General features: G+C 33.0%; 2 protein-coding genes across 2 annotated transcripts; one reads left to right on the top strand and one right to left on the bottom strand.

Moving 5' to 3' along the window:
• Positions 1-4,904: 4,904 nt before the first annotated feature.
• On the top strand, positions 4,905-7,713 carry LOC107918024 (kinetochore protein SPC24 homolog). Its single transcript, XM_016847511.2, has 7 exons — positions 4,905-5,358; positions 5,461-5,602; positions 6,194-6,316; positions 6,409-6,469; positions 6,574-6,663; positions 7,306-7,435; positions 7,537-7,713. Exons 1-6 carry the CDS (start codon positions 5,181-5,183, stop codon positions 7,318-7,320), a joined length of 609 nt encoding a protein of 202 aa, XP_016703000.2. The 5' UTR covers positions 4,905-5,180; the 3' UTR covers positions 7,321-7,435; positions 7,537-7,713.
• Positions 7,714-8,716: 1,003 nt separating this feature from the next.
• LOC107889992 (F-box protein CPR1) lies at positions 8,717-10,461 on the bottom strand. The gene is made up of 2 exons (XM_041103710.1): positions 10,395-10,461; positions 8,717-10,258 (listed from the first exon to the last, which is right to left on the bottom strand). Exon 2 carries the CDS (start codon positions 10,167-10,169, stop codon positions 8,958-8,960), a length of 1,212 nt encoding a protein of 403 aa, XP_040959644.1. The 5' UTR covers positions 10,170-10,258; positions 10,395-10,461; the 3' UTR covers positions 8,717-8,957.
• Between the last annotated feature and the right edge of the window lie 9,575 nt (positions 10,462-20,036).

Below are 20,036 nucleotides of genomic sequence, written 5' to 3'. Positions count from 1 at the left end.
AAGTGGTTTTCCAACTGATTGCACAACCTCCGATTGTAAAGACATAACCTATGAGAGATCTTCTTCTATCAAGGTCTCCAGCAAAATCAACATCAACATACCCAATGACTCCATCTCTAATTCTTCCAAATTGTAAGCAAACATCGGTAGTTTCTCATAAGTATCTTAAAACTCACTGAACTACTTTCCAATGTTCTTTACCGGGATTCGCCATGTATCTGCTAACTACACTAACTGCATATGATAAATCTAGACGTGAACAAACCATGGCATACATGAGAGATCCCACTGTACTAGAGTATGGAACATGTGACATGTACTCAATCTCATCATTTGATTGTGGAGACAAAGCCGATGAAAGTCTAAAATGAGCTGCTAAAGGAGTACTAACAGGCTTAGCATTCTGCACACTGAATCTGCAAAGAACTTTCTCAATGTACCCCTTCTGACTTAGGTACAATTTACTTACTTTTCTATCTCTGAGAATCTCCATACCAAGTATCTTCTTTGCTAGTTCCAAATCTTTCATCTCAAAATTTTCACTTAGTTGGGCTTTGACCTTTCTTATCTCTCCTTTATCTTTTGCTGCTATCAACATGTCATCAACATAAAGGAGTAGATACACAAAAGAACCATCACTGTTTTTCTTAAAGTAAACACAACTGTCAAAGCTAATTCTTTTAAAATCATGAGAAGTCATAAATGAATCAAACCTTTTATACCACTATCTTGGTGATTGTTTCAAACCGTAAAAGGATTTTTCTAGTAAGCAAACATAGTCATCTTTTTCTAAGACTGTAAAACCCTCTGGTTGTTGCATGTAAATATCCTTCTCAAGTTCTCCATGTAAAAATCTAATTTTTATATCTAACTGCTCAAGCTCCAAATCATGCATGACCATAATACCAAGAAAAGCTCGAATCGAACTATGCTTCACAATTGGAGAGAACACATCTATGAAGTCCACTCCTGGAATTTTACTGTAACCCTTTGCAACAAGCCTTGTTTTATATCTGGGTTCTTCAACTCTTGCAGTCCCCTCTTTCTTCTTAAACACTCATTTACAACAAACAACCTTTTTACCTTTAGAAAGTTTCACAAGATCTCATGTTTTATTTTTATGTAATGATTCCATCTCCTCTTACATAGTAAACATCCACTTTTCTGAGTTTTCACAGCTAACTGCCTCAGAATAATTAGATGGCTATTGGTTTGCATCTATATCTTCAGCCACATTTAAAGCATAAGCAATTAGATCAGCCTTAGCATACTTCTTTGGAGGTTTAATTTCTCTTCTAGTTCTGTTTTTGGCAATAGAGTATTGTGGTGAAGAAGCAACTCTATTTTGAATTTTTGTACTGGCTTCAGTAGTCGACTCTGTTGTAGATTCTGTATTAATCTGATGCTCCACCTGTTTTTGATTTTCTTTATTGGAAGAGTCTTTAAGAGATAAGTTAAGTAGCATAGCAGTTTCATCAAAAACAACATCTCTGCTAATCACAACTTTTTTATTTTCAGGACACCATAACTTATACCCTTTTACACCAGCTTTATAACCAAGAAAAACACATTTAATGGATCTCGATTCCAATTTTCCATTATCAACAGGAGCATACGTAGGACAACCAAAGATCTTTAAATTAGAATAGTCAGCAGGATTACCAGACCATACCTCTTGTGGAGTCTTTTTCTCAATGGCAACGGATGGAGATCGGTTGATCAAAAAACATGCAGTATAGGCTGCTTCGGCCCAAAATGACTTTGGTAAGTTGGCATTTGACAACATACATCGAACCTTCTCCATGATCGTTTTTTTCATTAGTTCTGCAACACTGTTTTGCTGTGGAGTATGACGAACTGTCAAGTGTCTCACGATCCCTTCTGACTTGTACAGTTTATTAAACTCATCAAAACAAACTCTAAGTCATTGTCTGTGCGAGGATATTTTATTTGCTTTCTCGTCTATTTTTCAATCATGGTTTTCCAATACTTAAATGTGAAAAACACACCACTTTTCTGCTTTAGGAAGAATGCCCACACTTTTCTGGAAAAATCATTAATAAAAGTTAGCTTATAATTAGCTCCACCTCTCGAAGGCGAATATACTCCAACATTTCTTTCATGTTATGGATTCCTCTGGTGAATCGAACACTCTTTTGCTTCCCAAAAATACAGTGCTCATAGAACTTCAGTTTGTAAATTCATTGCCCATCAAGAAGTCCTTTTTTGCTTAATTCTGCCATGTCATTCTCACTCATATGCCCTAGGCGCATATGCCAAAGTTTAGTAATATCATCATCTGACAAGGAAGAGGATGCGACAGCTACATCACCAGTAACAATAGAACCCTACAAAATATATAACTTAGCAGTCTTTCTCCGCCCTTTCATCGCAACAAGGGAACCTTTGGAAATCTTCAAAACCCCACTTTTAGCTGTGTATTTGTACCCTTTTGAATCAAGAGTACTCAACGAAAGTAAATTTCTCTTTAATTCTGGAACATGTCGTATGTCATCAAGTGTTCTGACAACTCCATCAAACATCTTAACTTCAATTGTTCCAACACCTGTAATTTTACATGAAGCATTATTTCCCATCAAAACAATACCTTCAGACACTGTTTCGTAAGTTGTAAACCAATCCCAATTGGGACTCATGTGGATGGTGTAACCCGAATCAATGATCCACTCCTTATAGAAGAAAATTATTATTTTTAAAGTAGAAAAAAATTATTTTGCGAAAAACACAATGTTTTATAGAAGAAAATAGTGAGAAGATTAAAAAGGAATATAGCATTTTTAAGTCGCGATTTGTGATGGGAAAGAAATTCAAGCGTTGTTTAGTTTGGCATCAAAAACATCCAAGACGGTGATTCTTGTTTTTGTCGTTCACTGTGTTTGCTTCTTTTACTATTATGAAAAACAATTATATAATCGAATCAAAGATTCACACACGGGCCGACATGAAAAATTTTCTATTTATGTTGTTTATAATTTCTAAAATTTTAAATTAATAATGGTAAAATTACACTTTAGCCCTCTAAAAATGATAAAATTTTGATTTAGTTCCCTAAAAGTTATAAATATATAAATTATTAAAATGGTGAAATTGTATTTTTACTATCATAAAAATATATAATTTTATCCCCCAAAAAAAAACTTTCCTAGATTCACCCCTGATTGATAATGCCAATATAAGTTTGTCACAAAAAAATGGCATTATAGTGGACTTGAAGCTAACAAAAAAATTAATGATGTTAATGTTTCTTTCAATTTAGGTCAGAATTATAATTAGAATAAAATACTTAGACTAAATAATTACATTATAAACGTCGAAACACCAAATTATAACAGAAGTATAAAGGCCAAATTTCAAATTTTAACATAATACTGGAACCAAATTTAAAATTTAGCGATTTTTATATAATTAAAAAGTAGAGCATCTCAAACTAAAAGTTAAGCATTATTGTTAAGCATTGGGGGTGATAGTTTTCAGTCACTTTCAATAAACCATGTTACAAATTTGCAAAGTTATCATCCCTAGAGAACAATTATACACCACCTTAAAAAGGAAGACTTGAAATCAAGTCTTTAGATGGAGAAACGAGATATGTAAAACAACAAGCTTAAATTGTAGATCAGTTTCATATATAGGGTTGCTTGAGAAAGAGCATACATAGAAACAAGGTGTAGTTGATGACTTACGGATTTAGTAATTCCAAATCCATGTCCATTGTAATCGGTGGAATTTATCTTTGTTTAGCTACTTTTCAGCTATTTGTTTGGGTATAAATTGTTGAGAAATGTCTTCGTTTGGGGTTCAAGTTGTGCTAAATATTGCATTCAAGAAATGGAACTACACCAAAACAGGCTTTTAGCAGCGTTTTTAGCGGCGTTTGGATAAAAAACGCCGCTAAAGATCGAGCATTAGTGGCAATTTTTGGAAAACGCCGCTAAAGGTCGAATATTAGCGGCACTTTTTGGAAAACGCCGCTAAAAACAACCATTAGTGTGAAGATTTGGTTCTTCAAAATCGACATAAGTTATATCCAAGGATATCCCCATATTATCCCATCCCGGTTCAATTTTTTATCCAGTTCAGTTTTTTACGTGTTTTGTCTTGCCCCCGCCGTGATCAAGTAATTATATGGATTTAAGGATTATGGTTTAAGGGTTGGGATTTGAGGTTTAAGGGTTAAGGGTTAGGGGTTAGGGTTAGGGGTTAGGTGTTAGGAATTAGAATTTAGGGATTCAAGGGTCGGGTTAGGGTTTAGGGTTTAGATTAATTAGTTTTTAATTTATATATTAAATATGTTCTTATATAATTGTAAAAGAGATAATAATAAATTTAATATATTAAAATTATGAGTATAGTTTATATTATTTAAGAGATATATAATAGATAGACTTTATGTATATTGAATGGCTAATTTAGGGTTTAAGGTTTATTTGTGATTTGTTAAATGATACAATTTTATACAATTAATTAATGCTTTTATATTTAAAAATATTTAATCTAAACCATTTGATATATTTGATATGGATATATAGATAATTATTTAATTTGGATAGGACCAAATTATAAGAAAAAAATACAAAAATAAAAATGATATGGATATATAAGTAATTATTTAATTTATGTAATTCTAACTTAATAATTAATTACAACCATTTTATCATTTGTTTTTTTATTAAAATATATAATATTTATTTTGACAGTACTTAATTTTTTTATTTTATAAAAAATTAATTAAAAAATAAAATAAAATTTTTTTACATAACAAAACAACATTATTTTATTCAAAATAAAATAATTTTTAAAAAAAACGCCTTAAAAAATAATTTCACTTTTGAAAATTACGCTTTTATCCCAAAATTCCCCTGTAACCCCTAAATTTTCCCCCTAAAATTGGTATCCTCAAAATACAAGTGTTTCTCTGCCACCACCGTCTTCATCATATCTTCCCCTCTCTCCCTCTTTTTGCATACATCTCAGAAGAGCTCATACTAAATCATATTTGTCTCACCACGGCTCTTCTAATAAAATTTTCTTTCTTTCTTTCCTTTTGTCTTTTCCTTTTTGTGAAACGCTTGCAAAACTCTGCTTTTATCCACTCTTCTTCATTAATTTTTCTTTTTTTGTGTGCTTAATCTTGAAGAAGGGATAAAACCCTAGAAAAAATGGGGGAACCCACGAGAATGATCGACGTGGAGAAGCTGATATCTTACAGTAACGACCCGGTGGAGGTATTGAAGGACAAAAGGGACATTAACAACTTGACGCAGTGTTTTCAGCACTTTAACGATCTCCGCTCGCATTGCGACGCTGATTCCAACGAGGTTCATCGATTGCTTCGAGGTGTCTTTCCTTTTCTACTTATTCTTTTTTCCCCCAGAAATTAAAAGGAGAACTAAGAAAGTAAAGCAAGATCTTTTATTCTTTTTTGAAAAAAAAATGCAGAATATGAGGAAAAGATAGAAGCTTGCAAGAAGAAAACAGAACAGGCAAAATTGGAGGTTGCTGATGGTGCTGAAATGGAGTATCTGCAGAAGGAATACCAAGAAGAGCTTGAAAAAGAACGTGGACTTGAAGAGGAGCTTAGATAAGTATATGACTTTTGATATATATATTTAATGTTTTGGTGTTATGGTGTTTGATTGATTTGTTAAATCTTCTTCTATAAGAACACAGCTGTTAGCAATGAGATAACATTAGCTTAGATAAATGCAAAAATTGTTTTTAATGAAGTATTGGCTGCTGCTGGAAGGGATATTGTCACAAAAGATATATCTAGGCTACGTGGTGGCTGGCCAATGCAAGATGCATTCCATGTGATCTACTCTGTTCCTTTATCTTTTTTGTTTTTCTTAATTTTCGATGGCTATCAATTGATTCCTTCTGTTTTTTTTCTTCTTAATTTGAAGAGGCATTTTCTCAACATACAGTGTTGTCAGTTTTATTCTTAGAGCACCTGATCTCTGTCCTTAATCAGACTCGTGTCACTAAAAGTAGTGATCCAGGAAAAGGAGAAAATTCTAGTCTTGTTTCTGAAACTCAATTGGAGAATGAAATTCTGCAAGCTGCTATTTTTGCTCTTACTTCCTTCTTTAGGCATGTTGACCAATTGCATTTATTGAAATTTATCTTATTTTTATGGTCTTCATAATTTTATGATGTTTCATCTTAATTTCAAAGGTGGAGGTAAAGTTGGAAAGCGAGCTGTTGAACATGGTTACTCTTCAGTTCTTGCTGCACTTGTACTGCAACTTGGCAGTTGTCATGGTCTGGCTACCTCTGGTCGACATGAACCACTACGGTAAGTATCCTATTATATATTTATGTAGGCATATGTAAGTCAGGAACGTGATATTCTTAAAAGTAAATAATTTTCTTTCTCCATTCCTGCAGTGCACTTTTAACTGCATTTAAGGCATTTTGTGAATGTGTTGGAGATCTTGGAATGGGCAAGGTACATGAACTTTTTGATAATATGAACACCTGCTACTGCTAGGACAACGAGAAACACTTCACATAACATTACCAAGTTAAAAACAAAATTAAATTTGTCCTCAGATTTTGGCTAGAGACAGTGAGCATAATGAAAAGTGGATTAATCTTATTGGAGATTTAGCTGATTGCATTTCCATGAAGAGACCAAAAGAGGTAAAACTATCCATTTGGTGTTTTTCCATTTTTATGTAGGATGCCATTTCCAACGAAATACTGAATGGAGACTATTTTCTTACACTGTTATCTCTGCAGGAGAATATAATTTCTAGAAACATGCCCTTCAGCTATATTTGATGTTATACTTTTTGTGCAAACATTTTCCCTGATTGTTTTGTAAATAAAATGAAAACTTAAACTCTTCTGTGTTTGTTCTTAGATTTTTTGTGCAAACAAAATTTCCTGGATTGTTTGTACAGGAAATGAGAACTTGAACTCTTATTCTTTTCCTGCTTTGGCTTTATGCTCATTTTTCCAGTAGACTTGATGCAAATATGGCCATGAGAATTTAGGCTCTTATTGGTTGTCACTTTTACTCCTTCGTTTCTCTAGTTGATTTTTGCTTCCTAAAAGGTTGCTAAAAAATAAATCTAAAAGAGAGAAGCAAAGTCGTAATTGATTGAGAATATATAAATGACTAGAATACTATAAAATTTCTAGTATGATTGTTCACGACCAGCTTGTTGTGAAAGCATTTGTTTGCTTTATCCCCGTTCATTTTTATTCTATAGTTAAATTAAGTTGCTAATTTTATTTTCTTATCTACCTGTGTATCTGAATGATGTTTTATGAATACAGCCATGCTTCCAATAATGTGTTAGATGGGCTGAACATGTTTGATGGAACTGATGGTCATTACTTCCACACGGGGTCAAGGGGTCACCACTCGGTGTGGGATTCTTGTCTTTTTAATTATGGAAGCTGAGAAGTATGTACTTCTACCTAAACATTTCTTAATGAATAGCTTGTTTAATGATTTTGGCTTCCTCCCTTCCAGTTGTAAATATTATTTCTTAATTGTTGCTTTAGGTACTGAGGTATCTTCTTTCAAATGCAAGATGGTGGCTGGCGGAGTATAAGTTTGATGGGTACAAATTTGATGGTGTGACTTCAATGATGTACAAGATTTCTTTGATTAAGTAAATGTATTATATCTTTTATTATCAAGATCTACTTGATTAAGAAAATGCATTGTATGTTTTATTACCTTGCATATGTATTATTTATTTTAGTTTTGATTCTAAATTTTTATTTTTACTTAAGAGTTCTAAGTTTTGGATTTTAATTGTGTTATTAATTTAGTATTTTAAATTCTAAATTTAAATTCATTAATTTTTATATTTAGTTTTAAAGTTAAATTTTTCCTAAAAAATTTAATTTAAATAATATTTTTTATTTATATTTAAAACATAATATAATATTTATTATAGAAATAAATATTATTTTAAAAAAATTATTTTTTAAAAAATATGTTTTTAGCGGTGTTTGTGTGAAAAGAGCGGTTAAAGGTTTGATCTTTCACGACATTTGTGAGAAAAGTACCGTTAAAAGTGATGATCTATAGCGGCGTTTGTGGTAAAAGCGTCGTTAAAATTCATGACCTTAGCGTCGTTTGTGGAAAAAGTGTTGTTAAAAGTCATGATCTATAGCGGCGTTTGTGGGAAAAGCGCTGCTAAAAGTCATGATCTTTAGCAGCGTTTGTGTGAAAAGCGCCGCTAAAAGTCTTGTTCTATAGCGGCGTTTCTTTCTAAAAACGCCGTAAAAGTTAGCAGCGGTGTCAATAGCGGCGTTTTTTACGACGCTATTGAAAGCGCCACAAATACTTTTAGCGGTGCTAAAAAACGCCGCTAAAGGCCACCAATACATTATGGTGTTTATTGTAAGTATAAGCATTGCAGGGTTCCATGGAACTCATTAGCTTTCAAAAACTCGAACAAAATTAAATTTTTGGTGGGGATTGAAACTCAATCAATAAAAGGGGGAAATCGAAAATTGAAAGAATAAACTATTAATGTAAATAAAAACCCAAACTTTTGAAAGTAATTACCTTTTTTAAGAGGGAAAAGATTTGATTTTTTTGTTTAATTGCTTGAATCTGGTTGGTGAGTTTCCATTTTCGTTTTATGAAATTTCCTTTTTCTTTGTTTTCAAACTTTCAATTGTTTATTGTGTGGTTTTTTGAGGGTATATACCACTTTGGAGAAAGATATTTTCAAACTATGGAAGAAATCTTATAGATATCTAAGCAACTAAAACCAAACATAAACTGAATAATTCTCTAAATACACAAACCAGGCAATGGCTAACATCTCAAACATATAATCCAAACAATAATGGCAATATTAAGAAGCTCACAACTAAAAATTCCTATTACATCTTACACATTTATGTTCTCCCTCTCCATCCATCTTCATATTCAATATCCATTTCATGCATATCCTTCTTCATATTCAGTATTCATTTGATGCATTTCTCGTTGGTTGACGTATTACATATTTCTCAACCTCCTGTATTCCATTGATATGAACCAGGCTCTCTAAATAAGTATGAAGAGAGATGGCGAACCGATGATGATCTAGATAAGTATTAATCTCAAGTTCCTTAAGCTCTTGGGTGGAGGCGTCAAATACGAGTACTTCATCATTTGCGTCTCTAAGAAACAAGTCACCATTTTTTCCAAATCCCAATGGGCGTACAACTCCAGAAATGGATTTAATATTGAATTGTTTAGTCCACACTCCTTCACTTGTAACCCATAAATCAAAAGACGTGTCAATTCCTTCCGTTGGGTAAACAATAGCACCAAGTGATCCATTAAACACCAATAGATTAACAAAGTATTCTGGGAAAGACCCAACGAATTCTGGGATAGGTAAAATTGAGAACTTCTCATTCCCCATGTCAAATGAAAGAATTAGTCCTCTAAAATCAAGATATGCCCCTGTCTCTGTTTTCCAATAGCAAATTCCGTCTACATAATTATTTCCCAAAGTTGTTCCAGTTGGTTTATAATCAGGACATGGAATTTCCTGCCAGGAATTACTTCTAAGAGAATACAACTCAACTTGGTACATAAAATGAGGATGTGGATATTGTTCTTCACTATTAACAAAAGTAAGAGTAACAAATCGTATGACTTTGTAGTCATCAGTTTTAGAGTCAAACCCAAAAGCAGCGTGGTTAAAATCAACGTCATCTAAAGTAAGGTAGGTTTCTTCGAATGGGGAAAAATATGGAGGGCGTTGGATTGAAGATGGTGGAAGGATTTTAAACTCTCTGGTTGATGGGTTCCAAATGGCAGCCTTATCCTTTAAAGGATCAAGTAAACACAATAATCCATGACATGCACCATAAACATAGGGGCTATCATCCTCAAAAAAGGGCAAGTGAATGTTTTGTTTTACTATATAATTTTGATATTTTTCATTTGAAAGTTGAGAGAAATAACGTTGGAAGGTGTTACCATCACAGCGACTAAGAAGTAGATTAAGGTTGTTGTTTTCAAGGTTGTTGTGATAATTATTGGAAATGAAATGAGGAGTTTGAAAAGAAGAACACCAATACTTACAAACACAGTTGAAACGAGTAAGGGATTTAACTGGAAGCTTTGATAGAATTTCCATAACCAAAGCTTCTGGCAATTCAAATCTTGGCCTCTGCATCTTCCTCTTTTGATTTTCTTTGTAATTGACTAAGAGGAATAAATAAGCAAGCAAAATGGGAGTTGGTAGGTGTCATCTATGGTCCAAACCTTAACCATGAAGCAAACATAAAAGGTAAGCATTTGATACATTATAGTAATTAAATGCAATTTATGATGCAAAGTGAGAAAATGAATAAAAATCAACAAAGGATGCAATCAAGGGAGTTTGAATATAAGACCTTACCTTGCTTGACACTTTAACCATTAAGGCTTGTAATCTATTCTTATCAACAATTAATTTCTAATGTATTCTAAGTTCGCTTACTCTATTCTTATTATTCTTTTAAAAAAATTAAATTTTTTCTACCCCTAATTTTGGGATGTGACAAGGCAACTCAAGCTGTTTTGACGGAGTATAAAATGTAAGTTTAGCAATTACGGTTATCCACAATTGAATTGAATTCTTTTTTATTTAATATATAATTTATTTTAATTTTTTTATTATATATATTTAAAATAATGAAAATAATTTAAAAGTTTTTATAAAATCATAATTTTTTAGAACTATTTATGGAAAGGGCTTTCTACATAAATTTACATAAATATTTATGGTGAGGATTGAAACTCAATCAATAAAAAAAGAAGAGAAAATCGAAAATTGGAAGAATAAAGTAAATAAAAACCCAAACTTTTGAAAGTAAATATATTTTTTTTGAAAGGGAAAAGATTTGATATTTTTTGTTCAATTGCTTGAATATGGTTGGATAGTTTCTATTTTCGTTTTATTAAATTTCCTTTTTCTCTGTTTGAAGACGACTTTAAAGAAAAGAGTAACATGCGAAGGAATTGCATTGGACTTTGCAAAGATAAAACACACATTAAAAATATGTATTATTAGTTCTGTTGGACTTAAAGATTTTGGGTTATAACAGTAGTAGAAATTATATAAAGAAAGATATTGAATGTTATGGGATTGGGTTTGGGTTATTTTAAATCTATATTCAGATTAATGTTATTTCAAAATCGAATCATTTTAAGTTTAAATCATTTAAATTTGTTGATCGAACTTTATAAACATAAAAGAACATATTAAAAATATGTAATATTAATTGGATTATTTTAAACTATGGCATAAATACTTGAATGTCAAAATAAGCACTAACTCAATAAAACGCATATGATAATTTAGAGTACTGTAATAAAACACATATTGATAATTCAGATATTATATTAAACATTTTAAACATATACGAGACAATTGTGGTAAAGTTAGCTATGGAAATTCTATGGTATCGGATCCACTACTGTACAGACCATAAAATAAGTTGGAACAATTTTGGGGAGTTCCAAAGGTATGGGATGGCCTCGGTCTTCCATAATAGATAAACATCTCCCCGAGTAGTAGAACTCTAGTTCTTCTGTGTTTATTGCATGAAATTTGTGGAGATGCTCCTATAAGTTGGAAAACTATGTCCGCAACTTATCGGACCGTATAGGTGGATCCACGTGTGTCCCATAGCTGAATCCCAAAATTCATTAAAACAAATAAGAGACAATAAAGTATATTAAACACAAATAGGAATGTGAAGGGAAAATAAAAACAATTTATTCGATATACTTGAATTTAAATTTTTCCTAAGTTGTATGGCCGATTGGAAGTATGACTGAGGATGTTGTGCAAAGTCGGAACATGTGCCATGTTTCATCCATTCCTTGAACCAAAACTCAATGTTTGACCCTGTCGATGCCAAGTTTGGCCATAGTGTGGGCAATTGGTTCCAAAGAGCTGCATCGCTTATCAACAATTGCTTTTAAATAAGAAACAAAAAAATTGATTAGATTACAAATAAATTACTTAATAGTTTCAAGCGAAGAATGTACGTACGCGTACTTGGAGTGGTGGCCGGGTTAGAATAGGTTGTGGATAAGTAATTGCTTATAACGGTTTATTGCTTATAACAATTGATATATATGTATATATATGAACTTAACCAAACATCCTCAAAGTTGTTGGAATTTTTGTTTCTTTAAAATTTTAGTAAGGTTTAAATCTTGATTAAGAGTATGGTAATTAATGGTTAGAGGAGAAAATGAATTGATTTGTTTTTATAAGTACTGTTATTCTTTCACATGAAACAGTGTAAGAATCTCAATTTAACAAAAAAGGATTTGCTTTTATCAAAGTCTCATGATTATAAGGTAGCATTGGTTGGCTGGTATTTTCATGCGTAGAAATATATTTGTTTTGTTAAATTGTGATTTTTCCTACACTTGTATGTGATTCACATTAGCAGGTAAATTCTTTCGTTTGTTGAGTAAATTAAATTATCAAAGGCGTTCAAAGTCAAATATTAACTTAAATGTTGCAATAATTAATGCAAAAGAGAGATTATGAGTGATTGTTGGAGATCATACCATAGGTAGAAAGGGAGGAAATAGTGGGACAACCAACAAAGCCAAGACTTGATCCATTTATCAAATCCTTGCTATCTCAACTCAGCCATTAAGATGTAATGCAGTAGTTTATACTTCTAAGTTTGGTTTCTCAAGAATTAAATTTATTATCAAAATTAGATTTATCCATAATCGAATTGGATTGAGATTACATCAAGTTTTCCTAATGTAACCAATGCCACATTTATTAAAAATATATAATCATGTTTTAAAGTAGAAAAAAATGATTTTACAAAACACACAAGTTTTTATAAGAGAAGATTAAAAAGGAACATAGCCTTTTTAAGTTGTGATTTGTGATGGGAAAGAAATGATAAAACTTTGATTTAATTCTCTAAAAATTATAAAGATATAAGTTACTGAAATAGTAAAATTACATTTTAACAATCGTAAAATTATACAATTTAATCTCCCCAAAATGAAATTTTCCTAACTTCATCCCTAATTGACAATACTAATTTAAATTTACTCCTAAGTCGTATTTTTAGATCCGTCACTATGCACACAAAATTTTCATCACCCAAGCTTCAGTTAGTTTAAAGCTCCTCCTTTGCATCTTTGTTTTCATTTGTATGGTGTGAAATAGTTTGTTTAGTTTTTAACATACGTACATACAGAGTTAAGAAAATGATATGTTTGATATTCGTCAAATGAAATAGATATATTGGCATAAATTTGATATATGTTTGAATGTCTTAATGTATTAAGCTATGTTATAATTTGATTATTCGAATGCCATTAATGAGATGTATATATGATTCGTATAATTAAGTTTATATTATCTTAAACATGAATAGTAATGATTGACTGTCCTGAGCTATGTTTTGTTCAGTAATACCTCGTAACCTTAATCTAGCGATGGATACGGGTTAAGGGTGTTACATGCCCTAATTGACTAAACTTCACACCTCTTCTAAAGAGGAACTCCTTTGTAGGAATACGGTCAATTGATACCAACCACAAGAAACTTTCCACTCTAGGAGGCACTTTTAACTTCTAGATTTCATCAAAAGCGAACCTATTATCCACCACATCAACACTGACCAGTAATTCTGTTATTTTCCTTATCGAGAACACCCCTTTATTGTCATGAATCTATATTAACCGATTTTCCACTTCAGGGAGCAAAACCATACAGCTAACAGCTTCCTTTAAACGAGAGACCATAATAATCTCCCTATCCAATAACGAACGAGAAAAGAAATCAACCTAATTAACATCGTTAAACCCGTTCGACATCAAAAAATCTTTAACCAGACCACTCTTATTCAAAGGCTAAACAAAATAGCCTTGGAAATTCCACTCTCAGAGGTCTTTCACCACACCAAATATCCTCCCAGAAAATTATCGAATTTCCATTCCCCACCAGCCAACGAAAAGACTCAATCTTTATTCATTTTGCCACTTTCGAATCTTTCGCATTCTCCACAATACCCCTCCAAACCACCGACATATCTTTTAAATTGTTCGATCTAAAACGCCAATGTTACATAGGGGCACCATACTTTGCAGCAATTATGTTCCTCCGCAAAGCTTCTCTATCCACTGCGAATCTCCAACACTATTTGGCCATGAGAGACTTATTTTTAACCTTGATATCCATCACTCCGGCGCCCCCTTATCCTTTGGCATAAAAATCTATTTCCACTTTACCTTCGCCATCTTCCTCCGACCACCTACACTTCCCCACAAAAAATTCCATCTAATTTTGTCTATCTTGTTAATCACTGCAATAGGCGCTTGAAAGATTGACATAAAATAAATAGGCAGTGAGGATAACACAGCATTAATTAGCACAACTTTGACTGCCTAAGAGAGAGACCTACTTTTCCAATTCGATAAGTTCCTCTCTACTCTTCCCACAATTCTATTCCAAGAAGAAATCTTTCTAGGGTTAGCACCTAAAAAATACCCAAATAATTGAATGGCAATTCCCCAATCTTACATTTACAAACAGCAACCATTCTGAACATGAATTCCACTTTCGTGCCAAAACCCACTAAGCAAAACTTTCAAAAATTAATACTTAAACTAGAAAAGATTTCAAAATAGCGAAGAATATACTTAGAAATCCTTACCACAGCCTCATTCATTCTTAAAAATAAAATGGTGTCACCGTAAATTGAAGATGAGAAGCTGACTGTCCAGGAAAAATGTCTATAATCCCCTCAATGACCCCCAATTCCTCCGCTTCCACTAATATCAAATGCAAAACTTTCGTTACCAAAATGAATAAAAAAAGAGATAATGGATCCCCTTGCCAGAGACTTCTACATTCTGAACTCATTTGTAACCGCCCCATTAATAAGCATTGCAACCCTCGTTATTGAGACACACTCCACCATGCAGCCCGTCCATCGTTGTCGAAACCCATCTTCAACAAAATCAACTCCAAGAAATCCCACCTCACACAATCATATGCCTTAGCAAAATACAACTTAAAAAACTGTTGAAGTTAGTTCCCATGCAACAAGTTGAACTACAAAAGTGGCCATGCAGCAGAAGGCACAACATGCAGTCGAGCCTAGCTGTGCAGCAACTGAAGCATAATGCTGCTGTTTTGTTTGTTACATTTAGTTACTTTTTAATCTTCTTGTAATCTAGTTCATAATGGGCAAAATCGTAATAGGCCAAAGTGAAAGGTGTTACCCAATAGATTTTTTTACTGCACCGTTCATTTTGGGGCGATATCGTGTTAATCTTAAACAGGCTACAAACTTTTGATATCGTGCTCTTGTTTAAATTTAGTGCATTGTCAGATATGATCCTTTTTGGCATTTCATACTGATATATGATTTTTTTCAAGAATTTGATGATAGTCGAGTTTGTGATATTGGTATATGAAGTAACTTCCACCCACTTAGTAAAGTAATCGACGACCACAAAGATGAATTGATGACCGTCAGAAGCTTTTGGCAAGATTGGCCTACTGACATCTATGCCCCACATAGAGAAAGTCTATGGAAAAGTCATAACATGAAGGGATGAATGAGGCACATGAATCTTGTCTCCATAAATTTGGCACTTATGACATTTCTTGGTACAACTAATGCAATCCCCTTCCATGGTGGACCAGTAGTACCCGAATCTCATGACTTGCTTGGCCATTGTAAAACCATTAGCATGTGTTTCTCAGACACCCTTATAGACCTCTTCCAAGATTTTCTTAGCCTCAACAGCATCCACACGTCTTAGTAGCTCAGGAATATCTTGATATGATCATGCAAAAACATCTTTGAATTCTTGGAGTAACTCAATGCCGTCTCGCTTTGTCTTTACTGTGATACTGGCTCCGATCTTCACCTCCTTCTCTTCTCCTAAGCTCACAATTTCCACTTGATTCCTTGTAAGGCAGGATCTGTTTCTCAACTTGTTCTACCATCCTTAACAAGTCCGGAAATAGGCTACAATCTATGTCATCTTCAAAGTCATGAGATCCCTCTAAACACATGTCTTGCTCAAAAAGAGATTCCGAGTCTGTATCAACGTCACTCATGAGCCTATTTCACAAAGGAGTTCTTATTTCCTCTAGGCTGAAAGCAACAAGTGTTCTGAACATTACTCTAAATAAGCTCTAAATACTACAGAGATTTTTTCTGCAATCCAATTATTTAGAACACTCTCAAGTTTATAACGGTAGATATCTAACAATGTCCCTTTTCAGGCAATGATGTGAACATTTCCTTCTTCTTCTTCTTATTCTTCTTTTTTTAATTTCTTCACAGAGCTCCATCTCTTTATTGTCCACCATATTTAGTTAGATCTTGGCTAATTGTTCTTGCATTTGCAATTGTAGTTGGTCTTGTCTCCCCTTTTAGAGTTGTTCAAGTTTTTCCAATCTTTGGTCCATGTCTTCTATTTTTGCTCGGGTACCATAAGGGTGTTTGGTTGGTAGGTTGGTTTTCATATTAACTAAGGAATAATTTTAAGATCTTTTGGTGGACTTTAATGCATATGATGTAATGTAATACAAATGCATGAAATGAATGCAAAAAAGAAACATTGGTTCTTGGTTCAATTCTATTAGAACAACTTTACTAGAAAATAAATCTCTTTACATAAAGTGGATATATATACGATTTTTCCCTCATAGGGGAAGACATTCGATCCTCTTATTTATCCGAGTGTTAAGATAAATCTCACGAACTTTTCAAAAGGGGCGTCTCTTCTATCTCCTTTTTGATTGATCCGGGCCGCCACTCGTTGCTCACTTATCCTCATGATGCTCGTTGGCTTCTCTTTAAGAAAGTTCGGTGGCTCTCAAATAATCTTTGCCATCTTGAATCCTCGGGCAATGAAGCAAAGTCGTGTACTCATTCATCAGACTATCACCCTTCCCTCGTTACATTTTTTAGACCATATTCGAACGACCGTATTGTCTCCCACTTTATCAAGAAACTCATTTTCCATGACAAGCTCTCTATTTAGTAACTAAACGTGAATCAACACCTCTTTTCTATTATGAAATTGCAATGCAATCATAACCAAAACAAAAGAAAACATGTTAGTACAAAGCAAAACCAAGCAAGAAAGAAACAAATAGAGCACAAATTTAGGTGACCACTAGGGGCTTGAAATGGTTCTACCTAGGGTAGGTTCTTAGGGCTCACTACATGCGGTTCGGCTCTAAAGTAAAGGGTACCTAAACTAGCAGATTCCTCTATCCTCACCCATTATAGGTTCATATGGACCGAGTTCAATTCAGGGGAATACATTTCCCTATGGCTGCACGGAGATGAAAATCTCACGAAAACATAGGTACAAATGTATCCCGAAAGCGATCCAGTATCCTGCACGGAGGTGAATACCTCATGAAGGAGTGGCTTCTCACTCCCACTTAAAAGGGTGTGACCAACGGTCATGCAATATAATGTGCAAAAAGATACCAAAACTTAAACTAACACAGCAATTATAAACCACAATGATGAATATCATAATAAAGACAGATGAAATGCAACGAAAGGATCGTATATTTAAATCAAGTTTTCAATTTTTGTCAAAAAGACAAAAAATAATCAACTCGTGGCTTGACTCTCTTTTTAAGTCCCTAGCAGAGTCGCCAAGCTTTTGACACCATTTTTTTGGTAAAACGGAATCGATTTGGATTATAAAAATGAAAACGAATATGGAAGTCGCCAATAATCCTTTTTTGATAAGGTGTGATCAAGCCACCTTGAAAAGTGGTTGTTTTTAATAAACAATTTAATTTTATTAAAACAACGATTTTGGTCAACAAAATTTAGAAAAACGGGTTTGGGAGTCGGTTACGTATGAGGAAGGATTAGCAACTTCGTAACGCCCAAAATTGGTACCTAGTTGATTAATTAATGTCTTAGTGTCGAAGATCGAAAACTTTAAAGAGATTTAAAATACGATCCTTTATTGAAATGTTGAAAATTTTCAAGAAAAGGGCATATTTTACGTTAATCGAGAAAGAGAATTATATCCAGTAAGTTAGGACACAATGTCTTGAATTTTCGATGCGCGAATGAATGCCGAAAATTTACTTATTTAAAATATATTTAGCTATCTTAGATTTAAAAAAGGGATCATGCCCAGTAAGTTAGGACGCGATCTTTTCTTAATTCCTGAAATCGTTTAAAACTTGAGGAAAAAAGAGATCATGCCTTGTAAGTTAGGACACGATCTCTTCTTAATTCCCGAGATCGTTTAAAACTTTGGTTTGAAAAGATTCGTGTATTAGATTTATTGTGAAAATTGAAACCCAGTAAGTTAGGGTACGACCTTCTCGAATCTAAACACGAGATTTTGCTTATTCAAAAATCTTAATTTATGCATTGAATAAAATTAATCTAACACGAAATAGCAGAAATAAAACATGGTGTTAATACTCGTAACAAAACAACAATGAATTCGATAATGTAAGTATGAATAATATGAACAATCATCAAAAATGAAATAAATAAATATAAGAGACAAATCAATCATATAATTACAAATAAATAAACGAATAGAATTAAAACATTCTTTCAAAATAATAATGAACATGTAAATAACAATAAAGAAAATGAATACAATTAAAAATGTAAAGAGATATATATGTCTGTATATAGATATAAATATATTTATAAATTGTAAAATATAAAAATATATGTATATGTGAATTATAAAAAAATATATAAAATATATATAATATTTTTAAATATAAAGAATATATATAAGTATGTATATGAAGTAAAATATGTGTATATATATATGTAGGTATATAAAATTATGAAATATGAAAAATATAAAAGTATGTATATATATGTATACATTTATAAAAATTAAAAATATGTGCAAACAAAAATAATAAATGAATAAAAAGGGTACACATAAATATATATAAAAAAATTGATAATAAATGAAAATTGTATTAAATTGAAGTTAAAATAAAATTGAGAGCCCAAATTAAAAATAAAACGCGAAAGGGACTAAATTGAAAGAGAAATAAAATTAAAGATCCAAATTTAAAAAAGAAAAGAGAAAGAAAAAATTAGGGCCCCAATGTGATGCGCGTAAAAATGGAGCGACCAAAAGGAAATTTATCCTTCTCCTTTAAAACGACGTAGCTTCAATGGACCAGATTGTAAAGCAAAATAAATTACTAGGTGAATTTCAAAAATAAAAGGTTCTTGATTGTAAAACTATTTAAAAGCGGAAGGGCTAAAAGGATAAATAACCCAAAGCCCAAAATCTCACGGATCCCCCGGTCGGGTCCAGTCGACGCGCGGATCTAGGGGAAAAACGACGCCGTTTCGTCTATTGGTTCCCAAGCTCAAAACGACGCCGTTTCATGGGCCTATTTAAGTTAAATATTTTTTTTTAAAAATCATTCTTCACCATTCATTTAAAAAACTCTAAAAAACTCTCTCAAGCCTTCTTTCCCTCTGATTTTGGCTCCGGCCAATGGCCACCGCGTTGGACTCTGGTCGCCGACGTCAGCGCCGTATTGCACGGTGGCCGACGAGGGTAAAAGTATACCCTTTTTGAGGTCTTAACCCCCTGAGTCCGGATCCAGCCTTAAGACAACCAAAAACAAAGGGCAAAAGGCCGTTATACTCCTCTACAATCGGTTCCATCACCGGAGAAGGAGCCTTCGACGACAAGAAAACGGAGCGACCCCTGGTGAGTTTCTTTTCCTTTTCTTTTTTTTTTTGTTTTCGTATATGATAAAAAAGTAAAGTAAATAAAAATAGGAGTATATAACCTAAGTAAATACCTAAAATGAAAAATAGATCCCCTTGAAAGTGTTGTATTGTACTTTTATTGCCTGTTTTTTGTCAAAAAAAGAGAAGATTTTACAAGCATTGGTTCTCGGCTTTTACAGTGGAATCCTTCTTTTCTATTTTTGATATTTTTTCTTTTTGTTACGTGTTTTCATTCCTTTTGCAGGTGGAGCAGGTGGCTGAGTGGTGGCAAGTGGGCAGCG

Source organism: Gossypium hirsutum, chromosome D10 (assembly GCF_007990345.1).
Source record: "Gossypium hirsutum isolate 1008001.06 chromosome D10, Gossypium_hirsutum_v2.1, whole genome shotgun sequence".
NCBI lineage: Eukaryota > Viridiplantae > Streptophyta > Magnoliopsida > Malvales > Malvaceae > Gossypium > Gossypium hirsutum.
The sequence above is the reverse complement of the archived record's forward strand: the minus strand, read 5'-3'. Positions and strand labels throughout refer to the sequence as shown.